Source organism: Ruditapes philippinarum, unplaced genomic scaffold (assembly GCF_026571515.1).
Source record: "Ruditapes philippinarum isolate M1 unplaced genomic scaffold, ASM2657151v2 ctg4567_1_1_1_1, whole genome shotgun sequence".
NCBI lineage: Eukaryota > Metazoa > Mollusca > Bivalvia > Venerida > Veneridae > Ruditapes > Ruditapes philippinarum.
In genome coordinates, this window is record NW_026856688.1 from 38513 (window position 1) to 55570 (window position 17058).

The following is a 17058-nucleotide window of genomic DNA, read 5'->3' on the forward strand; positions in this document are numbered from 1 at the left end:
TATGTCTAGTTATCACTTGTTTAGATAAAAAGGTGCTGAAATAGGAATGATACAGGATGTTTGCTTGCATATCGAACTGTAAAGAAATATAATACATGAATAACGAGACAATTACACAAGATATTATACAAATACGAGGACAAAATGATACATAAAATGATACGAGTTATAAAACGAATACCGACCACATGATATACTTCACCACTTGGGGGACTGTCGCCCCAAAATTCATTTAATATTGAAGTGGAAGAACTTGAATCAGATATTGTAAGTAGTAAGCTTAGACCATAAAGTTACTAAACTTTTATTAATACGTAGCTTAAACTTCTGCTAGTAATGGATAAAATCACAACGTGTGAGTAAATATATGATACCATGGGAATTATGCCTGAAACTCAAACATGATCAACATATATACCGTATGCTGCGAATCGCTAAAAAAATGTATGCCACATGGAAACAAAATTTCAATTTACCAGTAAAACTGTGAATTCATTGAGGTGGTGAACTCTCCACAATTAATCCATTATTCTTAAAATACTACATAGATTCGTCTTTCGATATAAGTTTTTATTATATACTTATGTGATACTGAAAGGCCATGTACTTACAATTTAAACTTTATGTTATAGCTTGCTTTTTTTATACAGACCAACACTTATACACTTAGAGACAATCTGACTGCCAATCAAAACGAAACAAAGTTCTTTTGCGTACTTTTCCAAAAATTCAAAAACATGTTTACTTTGTTAAGATAAATTCTATTCAAATAAAATATTTAACACTTTCTATAGTGTGAAAAACATTAAATTAAGTACTGTCCAGCTGGATGCAATTTACACTTATACAGATATTCTTCAAGTACTTTTGTAATTTGTTAATTTTATAAATGACGACACATGATATTGTTGTATAAAGACTACATCAGTACATAAACAAACACATATCTGGAAATATACGTTAATAGATTAAAACTTATATGAATTCAAAATTAAATTAATAATACTCATGTTTAAATATGCTGGAAAGCTGTTAACCTTTCAAGGCAATGTAAACAAAAACAAACAGATAAGTATCTAAAACTCGGTTTTATTGTGACTGTGCAGAAAATGACATTTTTTCACATCCCTAGTATCAGATTTAATGGTATTCGATCCTCAAGTATTGAACTAAGCATTGGTATCAATGATCCCGGAAGATAAGAAAAATACAACAATGTTTTAATCAATGGCAAAACAATAATGATCAAATAAGTAACACAAAAAAATGGGATTGCATTTTTTATCGGTCTTACACATTAAACACGATGTATTGTAGAAAATTAAAGAAAGTAGTGAAGCCCGAAAAGAAGATAATAATAATGGTTTCCGTAGTGTTAGAAGAATTGAAAAAACAGGCTTTTGTGTCGCCTTGAAAAAGTAACTTTTTTCGGCGGTGTCGTGAATATCGCGATATTATCAGGTTATTAACTATACTAATTAACTATGTAACAATTTCATAGAGCGAAGTTGTTTTCAGTGTGCCGATGATTCAATCAAACCCAAACCTGATCTTCAGGACTTTTGGAATATAGAGGCTATCGGTGTTACAGATAACCCTTCACTCTCAGATTATAAAAAGTCAATGTCAATTTTTCAAAATACTTTGACTTTTAAAGACAACAGATATCAAGTCACCTGACAATGGCGGGAAAAATCCCCCTTTACCAGTTAATAGAGAAATAGCATATGGTAGATTAAAATCGTGTGTAAAAGGAATGATCTTATGACAAAGTATGATAAGGGTATTAAAGATCAGCTTAAAAAAGAATAATTGAAAAAGTTGATGACACAATGAAAGAAGGAAATAAAACATTATATACCTCACCATGCAGTTCTCACGCTACAAAAAAAACCCGAAACTTAAACAACAAAACCCGATTACAAAAGTCTTAACGAGTGCTTATTACGAGATCCTGTCATGTTACATGATTTGTGTGCAATTCTAATGCGATTCAGATTACATAAAATAGCATTGGTATCAGATTTAGAAAAGGCTTGTCTACAAATTGGACTTCAAAAAAGTGAAAGAAACATCATGTGGATTCATGTCGATTAAAGACCTTCAAAAATTTACTGTTAGTCCAAACAAAATTCAAGAATACAGATTTTGTAGTGTGCCCTTCGGAGTGATATCGAGTCATTTTCTTTTAGGAGCAACTATAGAATCACATCTCGGAACGTATACACGTGACAACGCAATCAAACTTAAACGGGACATTAACGTAGATACCATTATTACGAACAAAAAGTGAAAGTGAAGCCATTGAATTCTTTAAAGGAGCAAAATCAATGTTTAATGACGCCTCTTTGAATTTCAGAGAATGGTCATGAAATAATGATACTGTAAATGGATGTTTTACTGAGGATGACATCTGAAAGTAAAGAGACAAATGTGATGGGACACGCTTGGAATCATAGGAATGATACATTAGTCATCAGACAAGCAAAGTTTTTTATTTTAAAAGCGATTGCCTCAGTGTTTGGCCCATTAGGTTTATTCACTCCTTTGTGTTGAATGGGAAGGTTCTACTCCAAAAATTATGGAGCAGAAAAGGTGACTGGGATGATCCTGTTATAAATCCTGTTATGGATGATGATATAATAAAGAATGGTTATCTTTACGATTTGACATGGAAAGACTTTCAAGATACCCTATTAATAGATGTGTCTAAAAACAAACAAAATATATAACTTACAGATGAATGTGCTTTTGTGATGCGTTTTCTGCATATTCAGCAGCTATTTATCTACATCAAGCACATAAAAGCCAATTTAAAGTGAATCTTATGTTTGCAAAATCGCGTTTAGTTCAAAGGAATGACAATACGACATTTAGAGTTAATGGCAGTCCTCATTGGCATGTGGTGTCTGAACAATTACAGTTATCTATAGTTCATAAATATTTGTGGACGGATTCAAAGTGTGTATTAGTTTTGATAAATTCAGATAATCATCTTCCAATCTTTATTAGGAACAAAGTATGAAGAAATAAATGGCCATAAGCACATAACAATACCATATGCGAAAACTCAGGTTTGTTTGTTTGTTTGGATTTTTACGGCACGTCAACACATAACTGGCCATATCGTGCCGAATGCTATTAAAGGCTTTACATGTTACGTTTGTTTGTTTGTTTTGGGTTTTACGTCACATCGACACAGTATAGGTCATATCGCGACGTTCCAGCTTTACTGGCGGAGGAAGACCTCAGGTGCCCTTCCGTGCATTATTTCAGGCACGAACGGGTACCTGAGTAGAACCACCGACGTTCCGTAAGCTAACTGGATAGCTTCCTCACATTAAAGAATCCAAAGTCCCTGTCGGGATTCGAACCCAAAATGTTATGTAAAACTTTGTTAATGACAATAGAAATGAACCAATTAGATCCTAGAATACAAGTTTATCTCTTTCAAATAAACAATTATGTTTGTTGATGGAATTGTATTAAAAAGTTCTTTGAGTGAATTTACAGAATAAAATCTATTACGGGCCTGTGAAAAATCATGACATTCAAGAAGAAAATGCTTGACAGTAAAATTTTCATTACAACCTACACAGAAAGGGGCATTGTCATTTGTAAGGAGATAAGAGTGGGTAATTTTAGTGTGTCCAATTCGGCATCGAAGAAGAACTGTTTGATCACGGCGTTTCGACAGAGATAGAGATGGTGACACATCAAGAGATGGGTTTATATCGTGAAGTTTATTAAAAACGGCATTGTCCCAGTTTGCTTTCCATTCAGATGATACGAGTTTATTTAAAGCCGGTCTAAAATCACACGCAGGTAACAATAAATCAGTTTTTTGAAAATTTAATGATTGTTTAGCTAAAGCATCTACTTTTTCATTTCCTCGTATTCCTACATGACTTGGAATCGAATATAATTTAACATATTTTGTTTTTAGTATATCATGAAATCGTAAAAGAAGTTTCTTTACCATGATATTGTCAGATTTTTTATTTTTAATGGATATTAAAACAGAAAGCGAGTCAGAAAATATCACAAATTTATCGTGGGTATGCTGTGCTATGTATGATAATGCTAAATCGATAGCTTTTGCTTCAGCAGTAAAAATTGATGCATTATCTGGTAACCTCATACTACTCGTAGATGTAAAATTATTTTCAAACACAGCCGCACCTACTTTGCAACCTTCTTTTGAACCGTCCGTATAAATATGTATAAAATCTTCATGTTCTTCCTTAATTGCTAGAAACTTCTTTTTGAAGTATTCAGGTGAATTTGATGACTTTTTTATATTTGAAAGGTTAATATTTATTTTCGGGGAATTATAAGTCCAAGGTGGAACATCCTCGTCGTCATTTTGAAGGATACTGTCTGGATTAATTTTAAGTTTATCTAAATCATCTTTTAAACGAAGGCCTAATGGTTTAATTTCCTTTGGTTTGTTCACAAATTTTTCAGTATAACTTGGTTTGAAAATAATATTTTTAGCTGGATTTTTGCTATTCGATGAAATTCTAGTTGCGTATTGAAGTGATAGCTTTTTCGACGAAGATGAAGCGATGGTTCCCCAGCTTCCGCATACAGACTTTCTACAGGTGAAGTGCGAAAAGCACCTAAAGCTAAACGTAAACCCTGGTGATGTATGGTATCTAGCATTTGAAGATATGATTTTCTTGCAGACCCATATACTACAGAACCATAATCTAATTTTGATCGGATAAGACTTCTGTATAATTTCAGTAATGTGGAAGAGTTTGATCCCCAATTTGTACTTGATAAAACCTTAAGTAAATTTAAAGCTTTTAGGCATTTAGTTTTCAAATGTTTAATATGTGGTATAAAAGAAAGTTTTTTATCAAATATAATTCCTAAAAACTTAGCTTCATCGACTACTGGAATTTTAGAACCAGATATGTTAAGTTCAGGGTCATTATGTTGTTTCCGCAATCGACAGAAATGAACACATTGAGTTTTTGACTTTGAAAATTTAAAACCATTTTCTATTGCCCACTTTTGAATTTCATCTAAATTTTGTTGAAGTTGCCGTTCAATTGTTCTCATACTTTTCGATCGATAGCAGATAAGAAAATCGTCTACATATAGAAACAATCTATGCCTGGTGTAAGAGCGCTAGCAATATTGTTTATTTTAAGGCCAAAAAGTGTAACAGAAAGTATGCTTCCTTGAGGAACACCTTGTTCTTGTTGGTGGTCCTGAGAAAAAGTTGAACCAAGTCTTACTTTAAAGTGCCTATCGTTTAAAAAACCAGAAATGAAAAGAGGAAGTCTGCAATTAAGTCCAGCATTGTTTGGATCTTTTAGGATACCATATTTCCAAGTAGTGTCGTTAGCCTTCTCAAGATCAAAGAAAATTGATACCAGGTGTTGTTTATTTACAAAGGCTTCTCTAATAAAAGTCTCAGGTCGTACAAGATGATCGTTTGTACTTCGCTGTTTACGAAAACCTGACTAAAAAATTAGTGATAATTCCATTATTTTCTAGATACCAAACTAACCGATTATTTATCATTCTCTCGAATGTTTTGCAGAGGCAACTTGTAAGTAAAATTGGACGATAATTTGTAGGGTCAGTTGAATCTTTTCCAGGTTTAGGGATAGGAATAACCAACGCATTTTTCCAAGTGTTGGAAAATTCACCAGATACCCAAATTTTGTTAAAAATTTCAAGAAGCAAGTCTAGGGATTGGGGTGGTAAATGTTTAAGAAACTGGTAGTAAATTTCGTCCGGGCCTGCATCACTATCTTTTGCAGTTTTGATTGAATAAATTAAGTCATCAATAGAGAAAAGGGAATTAAGTCTTCGTCGTTTGTTGAAGCAAAATTAATATGCTCTTTCTTAGCTTTACTTTTATGTTGTTGAAATTTATTTGAATAATTGCTTGAAGAAGAGTTCTTTTCATACGTTTTAGCCAAAGTTTCTGCAATATCCGTTTTTGTTTTGGCATATTGGCCATCACCAGTTTTTAAGTGAAGTTTTTAAGTGAACAGTTGGACTCTTTTTATACTTACCACTTATTTTTCGTACTGCATTCCATACTTTCCTAATAGGAGTATTTGAATTAATATTTGAAACATAAGATTGCCATGATTGGCGTTTAGATTGACGCACTGATCTTCTAGCTTTGGCTCTAAATATTCTATAATTTTCAAGGTTTTCTGTTGTAGGGCTATGTTCAAACTTTTTAGTGAAGCTTTACGTATACGGACGGCTTTTTTTTACATTCATCGTTAAACCATGGTTTTTTGATTTTGTTACTTTTATTATTTTTTTTAATGGAATAACTTTGCAGGCAATCGTATGTAATGCTGAAGAGAAAGTTTCAGCTATATCATCAGAGGTGAAATCAAATTCATTTTTTGTAAGATCAATAGAACAGAGACTAGTAAATGTTTCCCAATCTGCTTTCTTAAATTTAAAAATTTGACGTCCTTCATCTGGTATAGAGTCATTTGATGTTAGTAACAATGGATAATGATCACTGCCGTACTGGTCATCTAAAACCTTCCAATCGAAGTCCAAGTATATAGCAGAGTGGACAATCGAGAGGTCGATGCAAGAAAACGTACCTGTAGCTGGATGTAAATATGTAGGTGACCGATTGTTTAATAAACAAAGCTGAAAGTTATCTATCAATTTTTCAGTTATGTTACCCTTATTATTTGTAGATGTACTGCCCCACATAGGATTGTGAGCATTAAAGTCGCCTAACAAAAGAAAAGGTGATGGTAATTGTCGAACAATACTTTCAAGTTCATCACTTGTTACCGTTATATTTGGAGGAAGGTATAAAGAACAAATTGTTAGTGGTCGATGTAAGGTCACCTGCACAGCTAAAGCTTGTAATCTTGTGTTAAGTTTTAATTCTTTTTGAGGAATGCAATTTGCGATAGCAATGCTTGTACCACCTGATGTTCTGGCGTTACTAGTGCATATATAATTATAAAGTGAATAATCTTTTATAGAGATATTATCTTTAGGAGATAACATAGTCTCCTGAAGACATAATACATTTGGAGAGAATTTAGATAATAGTTAAAGTAGATCATTGTAATTTGACTTAAGACCTCGGCAATTCCATTGTAGGATATAATGACTTCTATAATCCATATTAAACAAGCAATTATCATAGTATTGCAAGCAATCCATAAGTCCCCTACCGGTTAGACCCCAGCAACATTCTGATTTCAATTTTACCAGTGAATGAATGACATGAATGAACTTAAATCTTTTGAGTTCTAGGTTTGTCTATTTCACAGTAATGTGTTAAGTTTCCCTGCCTAGTAAGGCAATTATGTTTATACAACCTTGTCATATTATTACGATGTGGGATTTTAAAGTAAATCCTATAAGGAATTAAGAAGTTGGAGTAAAAAATACCAATTTCTCCAAAAAAAATCTAAGTTCAAGGGGGACATAATTCTGGAAATAGTCTTGCTAGAGTATTTAACCTTCTCAAAAATGTTGAGTGATAATAAGAAACATATATATGAAGTTTGAAGTAGATACATTAGGAAATAAAGAAGTTATTTAAAAAAGACAACATTTTTTCATAAAAATTCTAAGTTCAAGGGAGGTAATACTAATAATTTTTGTGCTAGAGTTGTAAACCTTGTCACATATGATGTGGTTGATGACCAGAAACTTATATTTAAAGTTTGAAGTAAACATCTTAAGAAATAAAGAACTTATAGTGAAAAAGCTGAAAAAATTAAATCAGAAATCTTGAAATCCAGGCTATTTGTTGCCATAGCAACCAGAATTTTCAACATAGGAAGAAAAGAAAAAGTTGTGCATAATTTGCAGACTGCCATCTACCCATATTTTATGTTTCATAAAAATATTTTCAGTACTTTTTGAGTTATCACTGGATCCAGTTTATGTGTTAAATTTGCCACATTTTCAGACTATTTGTTGCCATAGCAACCAGAATTTTCAACATAGGAAGAAAAGAAAAAGACGTGCATAATCTCCATACTGCCATCTATCCATATATCAAGTTTCATAAAAATATTTTCAGTACTTTTTGCGTTATCGCGGGATCCAGTTTTGTGGGCGGACGGACTGACGGACTGACAGACGGACGGACAGACGGACGGAGGGTAAACCTAAAGTCCCGGTAGGGGACTAAAAATATTTATATTAAGTAGGAAAATTTATTGGACTTCTGGCATTCGGAGTTCGAGGAGGGGAGAGGTATAAATCCTCATCCTCCATCAATTCGGTGTCGTGAAGTAGGTCGAACCGATTTTCTGTGTTGATCGGGTTCCGCATTGCTTTTTTCACCCGATCTGTGATGACAATTCGCTCTTTAGGCGATTGTTTTTGATAAACTTTCTCAGACGATGCTATTTGATTGTTTGCAGTTTGCTTCTTTGGAGAAGACTTTGATGGTGACTGAGTCTGCACAGAGGTAGACTGTTTACTTTGTGAAGCTGTTTGCTTTTTTTGGTAATGGTAACTTAAGTGGCGGGCATTGGCATAAGTTGACTTGTACTGCAGAGTCAACCATCTTAACAGACTTTGTAACTGCAGCTGAATACGACAGTTGTTTTGGTCCTTGTGATTCAACAAGCTTTCGTGCATCTTGAAAGGAAATATTTTGCGTATACTTCTGACGAAGAATTTCTTTTTCCTTTAACCACAAGGGGCATGACCGGGAGGTGGCGTAATGCTCTCCTCCACAATTTGCACATTTAACAGGAACGTTACAATATGAAAAACAAGATCAACAAGGAAAGGCGGCGTTCAATGAACGCAACCCCCCCCCCCAGTCTCATTGTTGTCATGGTTTGAGCTTCATCTGCGGCAAATAGTCTGCCTAACACGATTTGATTCATGGTGACCAAATTTGAAGCATTTGTAACATTGCATTGGGTTTGGAATGTAAACCGCAACGCGAACGTTAAGGTAACCTACTCGTATCGATGATGGGAGAATGGGTGTGGAGAATGTTAGAATAAGGCTATTCGTTGGCAGTCGTTTACCATCTCTTGTTGACTGAATGCGCTTGACATTTGACACCTGCTGTGATTTCAACTCCTCAGCGATATCTGCTTCTAGCATTCCAGCAAGGTCAGAACATCTGATGACGCCCTTGCTGGAGTTAAGAGACTGGTGTGGTGTGGCAGTTGTGTCAATGTTAAAAAAGCTGGTACATTTCAGAATAATGTCTGATTGTTGTTTCCGCTCTACCTCTATCAAGAGTCCTCCATTGCGGAGTTTCTTGACAGATTTAGGTGTTCCAATTAAAGCCGAAAGTTGTTTTTCTATAATGTAGGGGCTAAGTTCAGTAAGTGATTTGGAGCCGTTTGATTTGATTATTAGAAAACGGGGAAAACTTCCATCAAATGAAATGTTACCACTTGAATCTTCTTGCGATTTTCGTTTTTTTTGTTTGTGTATCCATGATTAAAGATATTAAAATTCGTCTCTCGGGTTCCCCAGCCACCTCGGACTCCAACACGGGGATGTGCGATGGAGACGGATATCCAGTCTCCGCACATCAAGGATACCAGAGAGATATACTCGCATAAATTGCAAATATTTACAACCTACACAATTAGCCCATTAGCCACCGCCTTCTTGGATATGTTATACTGTATTTATAATGCATATATGAAATATTGTTTTAACATAACGGCACCCATCATAGCAGTTTCAGTAGGAATTAAAGGTAAACTAGAAACACAAGTAGGAATAAAAATTTAAACTCAGATTTTTTTTAAATAATTTGTGTGCATTGAATTGTGTTCATTTCGGGACCGTGTAAGTTTAATGAAATTTTCAAGTATTTAAGAAATATATATCCAAGGGCAAGGCATGACCAGCCGATTGACCAAAGCCGGGCTCACTTGGTCACCCGTCTACCCTAAATCAGAGGCCAAAGCAGTGTGTTAGGAGTACTGGAGATCCCTGGGTATCCTTCAACTACCAGGACCCTCTTTTCTAGGTTACGGGACGCTGCCCACTGCAAACAGGCAGTCTGGGTGTTGGCCATATGTCCGTCATACAGGCGCACAGCAGCGCACCTCCATAACGGACATATGTTACTCCTCCTCACCACGTAGAGGTACCCAAAAGAGGGCGAAAACTCAGGAAACCTCGGCTGAAGTTGCTACACGTGGATCAACCGTGGAAGACTTATACGGAAATCAGAAATGGTGGAATGGTCTAAGTTGATTGTTACGAGATTTTAAGGCCTATGTGAAAGATCCCTTGACATGTTCAGAAAATGATCATATTGACACTTTGGAAAACGAAACTAACATGATAAGTGTGAACAAAACAAAAAAAAACAACAATTCATACGGGTGGATCTCCCCCTTTTCAAATAGATATAGATGCTAACTCCTCGTTGACAAGACTTCTTCGTGTGACTGATCTAATTATACGCTTTGTTTAAAGAAAAACTTAGGAAAGAACCTTGCGAAAATGAGCACTGAAGACAGAAGAAATACAAAACGCCGGAAACAAGTGGTTACTCCATATTCAGAGAAAACATTTTCTAGATGTGTTTGAAGGATTCGCAAAAGGAAAGCCGACAAATCTACAAACTCAGTTGGGACTATATATTGATGAATTTGGTTTATTGAGGAGCAAAGGAAAAAAAAATTGAAAACAAAGTGATCCCTCGGAAGCATTAATCACAACAAAATACAAGAGAATTGCATACTCGGTTTGATTGAGTCTGAACATGAGGGATACTGAATAAGTGCAACATCCCTCACGCCCCCTAGCACCGGCTTGAGCGGTACTCAATTCTCAACACTTAATAGTGCTGGCATCAATGATCCCGAAGGACCAGACAAATATAACAACACTGAAGTACGGGGTAACTTTTTACAGCTGCCACACAGCACTTGACACCTGCTGTTGTGAAGTATAAAAATCTGGAAACAAAGTGATCCCTCGGAAGCATTAATCACAACAAAATTACAAGATAATTGCAGACTCGGTTTGATTGAGTCTGTACATGAGGGATAATGAATACGTGCAACATCCCACACGTCCCCTAGCACCGGCTTGAGCGGTCCTCAATTCGCAACACTTAACAGTGCGGACATCAATGATCCCGAAGGACCAAAAAATTAAAACAAGTCGTCAATTTCTGTTATCAATAAGATATGGTACAATGTTATACATGATGAAGATGTCCAAAGTTAAGTTTCAACCGCCGGAATTCATTGGTCTTTCATTGTAGAACTCGCCCCATGGATGGGAGGGTTTTATGAAAGGCTTGTTGGCATAGTGAAGTAGGAAACTGCTCAGTTTGATTCAAATTTAAACTCTACTGAAAGAAGTTGAATCTGTGGTGAATTAAAGACCATAAACATATATAGGTGATGACATTATACACATGCGATACATGTAAAAGCGTGTTCAGATATCAAAGAAATTTAAAACGTCACATTATTAAGATACACATAAGAAGAACTAAATTATGAAAATGTCATTAGAAAGGGTGTGCAAAGGAATTTATGAGGTTTTTATCCAGACATTTACGGACTGTTCATCAAATTCCGGCACAAAAAGCCTCTGAACTTGCACTGTCCAGCATGATGGAAATTGATAAAAAGCTCACAATCAACTTCTATTATGAAAATATCAGTTCAGAGGAAGAACTACTTGAAAATGTGCAATGCCATCAAAAGGAATTTGAGGAGTGTAATAATCAATTTAACGTGAAAAAATTTGATGCTGAAGTGTCAACTAATATAAGCTTGTTTGTAACAAAGTAAGCAATTCATCAGTTTCAGAAAATAGTTTTGAAAATTATACAGATGACATTTATTTAAGTGTCGAAAAGAGTCAAAATATGAATTACATATGTCAACAAGTGAATATAATAAGGATGAAGATGAATTAATGGTCACGGGTAAATATGTAGAAATTCATGGTACAAGAAGTGATAAAGATTGTGATTTGACAGAAGATAAAGATGAAAGGGAAGATGATTCAATAAATAGAAATTACTGATAGTCTAGATGAGGATAAGCAAAAGTTAGGGAGCCACGATTTAGGAACTGATGATGGAAAGAATTTTGATGAAGATGGCAGTGATTGTAATGTAGATATGATGATGGTGATTGTGACGAATTTGATTGTGATGAAAATGACTATGATGGTGATTGTGATGAAAATGAATATGATTGTGATGAGGATGATGATAACTTTAATTGTAATGACGATGAAGATAATGATAACGATGATGAATTTTATTCAATGAGAAGAGAAGAAAAATATTCAGATGAAGATAACTGTATGGAATATGAAAATGTCAAGAAGGCCGAAGAAGTAGAAGGTGAATTATGTTATGATGAAAGAGATGGTGAACTGATCAATGTTATAACAATAAGAGCTTTACAGTTCATCACTCAAGCGTCTTTGTTTTGTGCCCCACAGAATATTGCCTTTTGTGACAATCGTGACGATTCAAAATATTTACATGAGGACATCATCTATAGAAAAGTTCAAGCATTTATTTAAAATATGATAAACAAGATCAACAAGGAAAGGCGGCGTTCAATGAACGCAACCCCCACATGACCCAGCAACAAGAACCAATGGCAAGGAGCCCAGGGGGACCCCAAACAAAAACAGGACAGGGCAAAGGCAACCTCCTTTGAATGCTCTATAATCATATCACCAAGTGACCTTTCATTTTTACCCATTAACTGTTATATTACACGGCTTAAACATCTTAAGAAACCACATTGATATCAATATTATATCATAAGTAATATACTACTACTCAATTTATTTCATTTTTCAGACGGCATAAGAGAGGGATTCTTTATGTTCGTGGTTATCAGTTCTGACACTAGTTGTGAAAGGTTGTCTGATGAGATACTTCTTGTGTTAACCTTTCTTTAGGGATTCTGTATTTATCTATTTTTTGTCAAATATCAGATAAGGAGCCAGTACTATGACGGTGCTGGTAAGTTACATGTAGCTTGAAAGGTTTTTATTCTATAGTCATATGTCCACATTACACAACTATTTCACTGGTATTAACAATAACAGGGAAATTGACAACAGTTACTCTTAAACGTTGTAAAGTGTAAATAACTTAAAACAATCTCAAATTATGCCTGTTATAACCAGATCAACTACATCCGCAGATATATCCGGATTTCTCTTCGCGATAACTTCATTCCAGTTTATCGAAGTGTTGTGACACGGTGTCTCAGTTACAACAAACCTCTCACAGTTTCTTTACAAGGTAACATCAACTGTTCCTCATCTGAATCAAATCAAAGCTATCAACGGCTTTCCTGCAATAAAAATCAGAAAACAAAGTGATCCCTCGGAAGCATTAATCACAACAAAATTACAAGAGAATTGCAGACTCGGTTTGATTGAGTCTGTACATGAGGGATACTGAATACGTGCAACATCCCTCACGCCCCCTAGCACCGGCTTGAGCGGTACTCGATTCTCAAAATATGATAAACAAGATCAACACAGAAAGGCGGCGTTCAATGAACGCAACCCCCATATGACCCAGCAACAAGAACCAGTGGCATGGAGCCCAGGCGGACCCCAAACGAAAACAGGACAGGGCAAAGACAGAGCACGGACAGCTTATTCATTAAATGATAAATAATTTGTAACTGATTAGGAATTCAAAGAAAAGGCCCACAAAGGGGAAGGGGACAGGAGACCGGGGGAAGGGGGGGGGGGGGTTAATCAAAGAAATAAAAACTAGAGGCAATGGGGAAGATACTTACCGTAGACGAGAAAACAACAAGGGACACAAGCAAAAGTGTCACCAAAACAGTATAAAACAACATTAGACATACATCTGAGGAACACATTGGGGCGCCGCCTTGGAACGGTCAGCAGCATAATAATGACTGCTGGGGAGTTTAAACCGGTTAATGGGGCACCAAACCTCGCTCTTAGCCCAACCATGTTCCTATAAACGAGACAGTGTAAATAAAATGAATCCCCGCCAAGTGAAATTCTAACAGTTGTCATGGTTACAAAAGGTTAAATAAGTAAAACACTAAAATGATCATGTAGAAACATATAAAAGTAAACCCAATGACCGTAACAAAAGTACTCAATGTCCTAAAGGAAGACAGAGCAACAAGAAAATCACCTACAAGGGCCCGACGAAGCAAGGCAGAAGACGAACATTAAGGCAATTCAGTCCCAAAGGGCTTTACGAACTATCCATCATAGAGTCTTCCACTTGGTCCGTCAGATGCAATCAAAAGAGGAAAGCTTAGTGTCCAACTGTAAAAGGGTTGAACACTAAACATGCAGTATGTCTTAAAACAGTAGGGTCATAACCTCTTTTAATAAAACGTTTAATGATTTTAGTAAAAACAGCAGAAAAATTACCATGACCCAAAATCTTACGAAGTTTGTAAATCACATCGCCATAAAAACCAGGCTGGCTAATAGTGGGGCGGGAAATTGAGAAAATAGTGCAAATTGTGATACAAGCATGAAACTTTCAGGAAATCATCTTTAGACCATGTAGATTTCAAAAGTGAAGTGGGCCCAAAAATATCTCTGCTCATTCAAGATGGCCGCCATTTTCAAAATGGCCGCCATATAAATTTGAGTACATTCTAGCTCATTCATTCCAATTTTTTGTACAGACCTTAAACTCACACCATAAGCATGCATATAATTTCTCCTTTTCAAAAATTTAAATCTCACAAAATTTCTCTTTCATACTTCTTCCAAATCCAAGATGGCGTCCAATATGGCCGTTGATTTTGTGCAAAACTGTTATATCATTTTTATAGTATAATTTGTTGCACAAATTATGTTTATTATGATAAAAAAAGTGTTTAAACATATCAGAGATAATCAAATTATATGTTAATCTCAATAAAAGTAAACATTTTAAAAGTGTTTGTCTAAAAACGTCTTTAAAAAAGATCAAGAAAAAATTCCATTTTTTTTTTATATTTTTCAAATTTGATTTTCTAAAGTAATGTACAAAGTTAAAAAAGTTACTTTATATCTTAACTGTATTTGACATTCCATTAATATCATGTGTTAATTGTAAAGAATGTAAGAAAAGCATTAAATCTATAGGTTTTATATTTTGTGAAAGTGGGTGGGGTAATTTTATATGATAATTGTGAAAGAAAAATCAACAGAAAATCTACATAGCTAAGTTCATTCTATTTCTTTGCCTTTTTACTTTTCTATGAAGTCTTATGCAAATGTTCCAACCTAAAAAGTACTTTTTATTTGATGAAAGTATTTTTGTCTTCCTTCGGGCCATTTGGTGGGTGAGCAAGAAATGCACATACAAACATGTGTATACATTCAGTTATTAAATTTGGTTGCATGATAATTCTTGTTTCAATATATTTGATATCATATATTAATTGTTAATCGTAAAGCCATATAAGAAGACAATAAATCAACTAAACGTGCTTAAAATAGCAAACATGTACTTGAATGTAAGGTATAAAGGTAGTCCATAAACGCATATTTTTGACTCCTCCACAATTTAAATTATATTTATAATATAAACATGGCTTAAAAGCCAACAAAATGTATGTGATGTGAAACATATATATCAATGATATGGCCTGGCCTGCATGCAACTTTTTGAAAAGTTAAGATACAAACTATATAGCTAAGTGTACTAGTATTTCCTAAAGTAATCATATCTTATTTTTTTCTTTCAATAAGAGGGTAATGATGACCCTGGATCACTCACCTAAGATCATTGTTGGAAAAAAGGTAACAAGATCATTTTGGGAGTGTCAATTATGTCATAACACACATGATTTGTGTCATAATTGAATCCGGTTGCTTTTAAAGAAATATGCTCAATATCTGCTTTCAATTTTTTTTATCACACGAGAGAACTTTAATAACCATATCTATATACGAGTCCATATAAACTTAGTGACCTTTTGTGTTTGGTAAATTTGGACCATGTTGTCCATGATATATCATTATTATAACATAATTATGATGATACATGATTAATGTATATGCGTCGGATAGTGTAGTTTAAGAGAAAACAGATTTATTACAGTAGTCTTTGTAAATTAAGTGATACCATTGCAAAACCATTTTAGACTGCAGTAGCATCATGCAAATTTATGCATGTTATATCAGTCTACATCCCAAATATCTTATTTCAAGTCAATGAAGTTTAACACTAGATGTTTTTAATGTGTTTTCCTATACAAGTCTGTGAACCCAGGTGGCTCTATGAGCATGATTCATTAAATGTGTTAATAAAGACCTAAGGTAGTGCTACATGCCAGCTTAGTACATGTGCTCTATGCATTTTGATTTTTGAGAAGATTTTTTTTATTGCATGTACACTTCATGATACTTAATGATACAAAAGTGTTTTATGTAACTTTTAAAGAGGTCTTCTTTACTTGGCAAGGTTATATTTTGACTATCTAAGCTCTAGGCATTACAGTTTGTTTGTTTGTTGATTTTTTTTAATAACATCAACAACATAACAACTTCAATGCGATTCCCTACACAAGTCTTTAAAAACTGTGTTCCTCGTGAGGGCCTTTAAATCATGTTCCTGCAGTCTAAAATGGCTTTCCCTGTCACTTAGTTTACATTGACTTATATATTAAAATTCTTCTCCGAAACTATGTGCACAGAGAAGAGAAAACATGGTATATCATAACATTGTGATGCTATATAAAGATTATAAACTATTGACATAGGGTCAAAATCACTTAGTTTACATGGACTCTTATCGGAATATAGTTATATGAGTCTTCTTGTAGTTCTGAGAGCCTAGTTATTGGACATGATTCTTTAAATCATGACTGGTGAAAAAAAGATACTCCTTATATGATTGTAGCATTCTTCAGTATAAAAGAATTATAGACCTTTTCCAGCAGTGGGTCTTAGGCGCGTGATCTAGGGTCAACAATGCTCTCTTGTTTTATGGGAAAAATAAAGTAGGAATACATTTAGTTTATATTCCAAAGTATAAGCTATGTTTGTTATGTGGGACAAGCGGTTTTATTGATACCTATTTTAGCACACCTAGTCATTAGATAATATGAT

At 34.7% G+C, this 17058-nt stretch overlaps 1 protein-coding gene across 1 annotated transcript; it reads left to right on the forward strand.

Annotated features, from left to right (window-relative positions):
• Positions 1 to 11585: 11585 nt before the first annotated feature.
• Positions 11586 to 12516, forward strand: LOC132747352 (protein PFC0760c-like). Its single transcript, XM_060736703.1, has 2 exons — positions 11586 to 11764; positions 12102 to 12516. Exons 1-2 carry the CDS (start codon positions 11586 to 11588, stop codon positions 12514 to 12516), a joined length of 594 nt encoding a protein of 197 aa, XP_060592686.1.
• The last annotated feature ends 4542 nt before the right edge of the window (positions 12517 to 17058 follow it).

Excerpts from the sequence above, each read along its gene's own strand:
- LOC132747352 (XM_060736703.1), top strand. The coding sequence starts at position 11,586 with ATGATGGAAATTGATAAAAAGCTCACAATCAACTTCTATTATGAAAAT. Across the intron at positions 11,765-12,101 it reads ATAAGCTTGTTTGTAACAAA|ATATGATGATGGTGATTGTG; the intron begins GTAAGCAATTCA and ends ATTGTAATGTAG.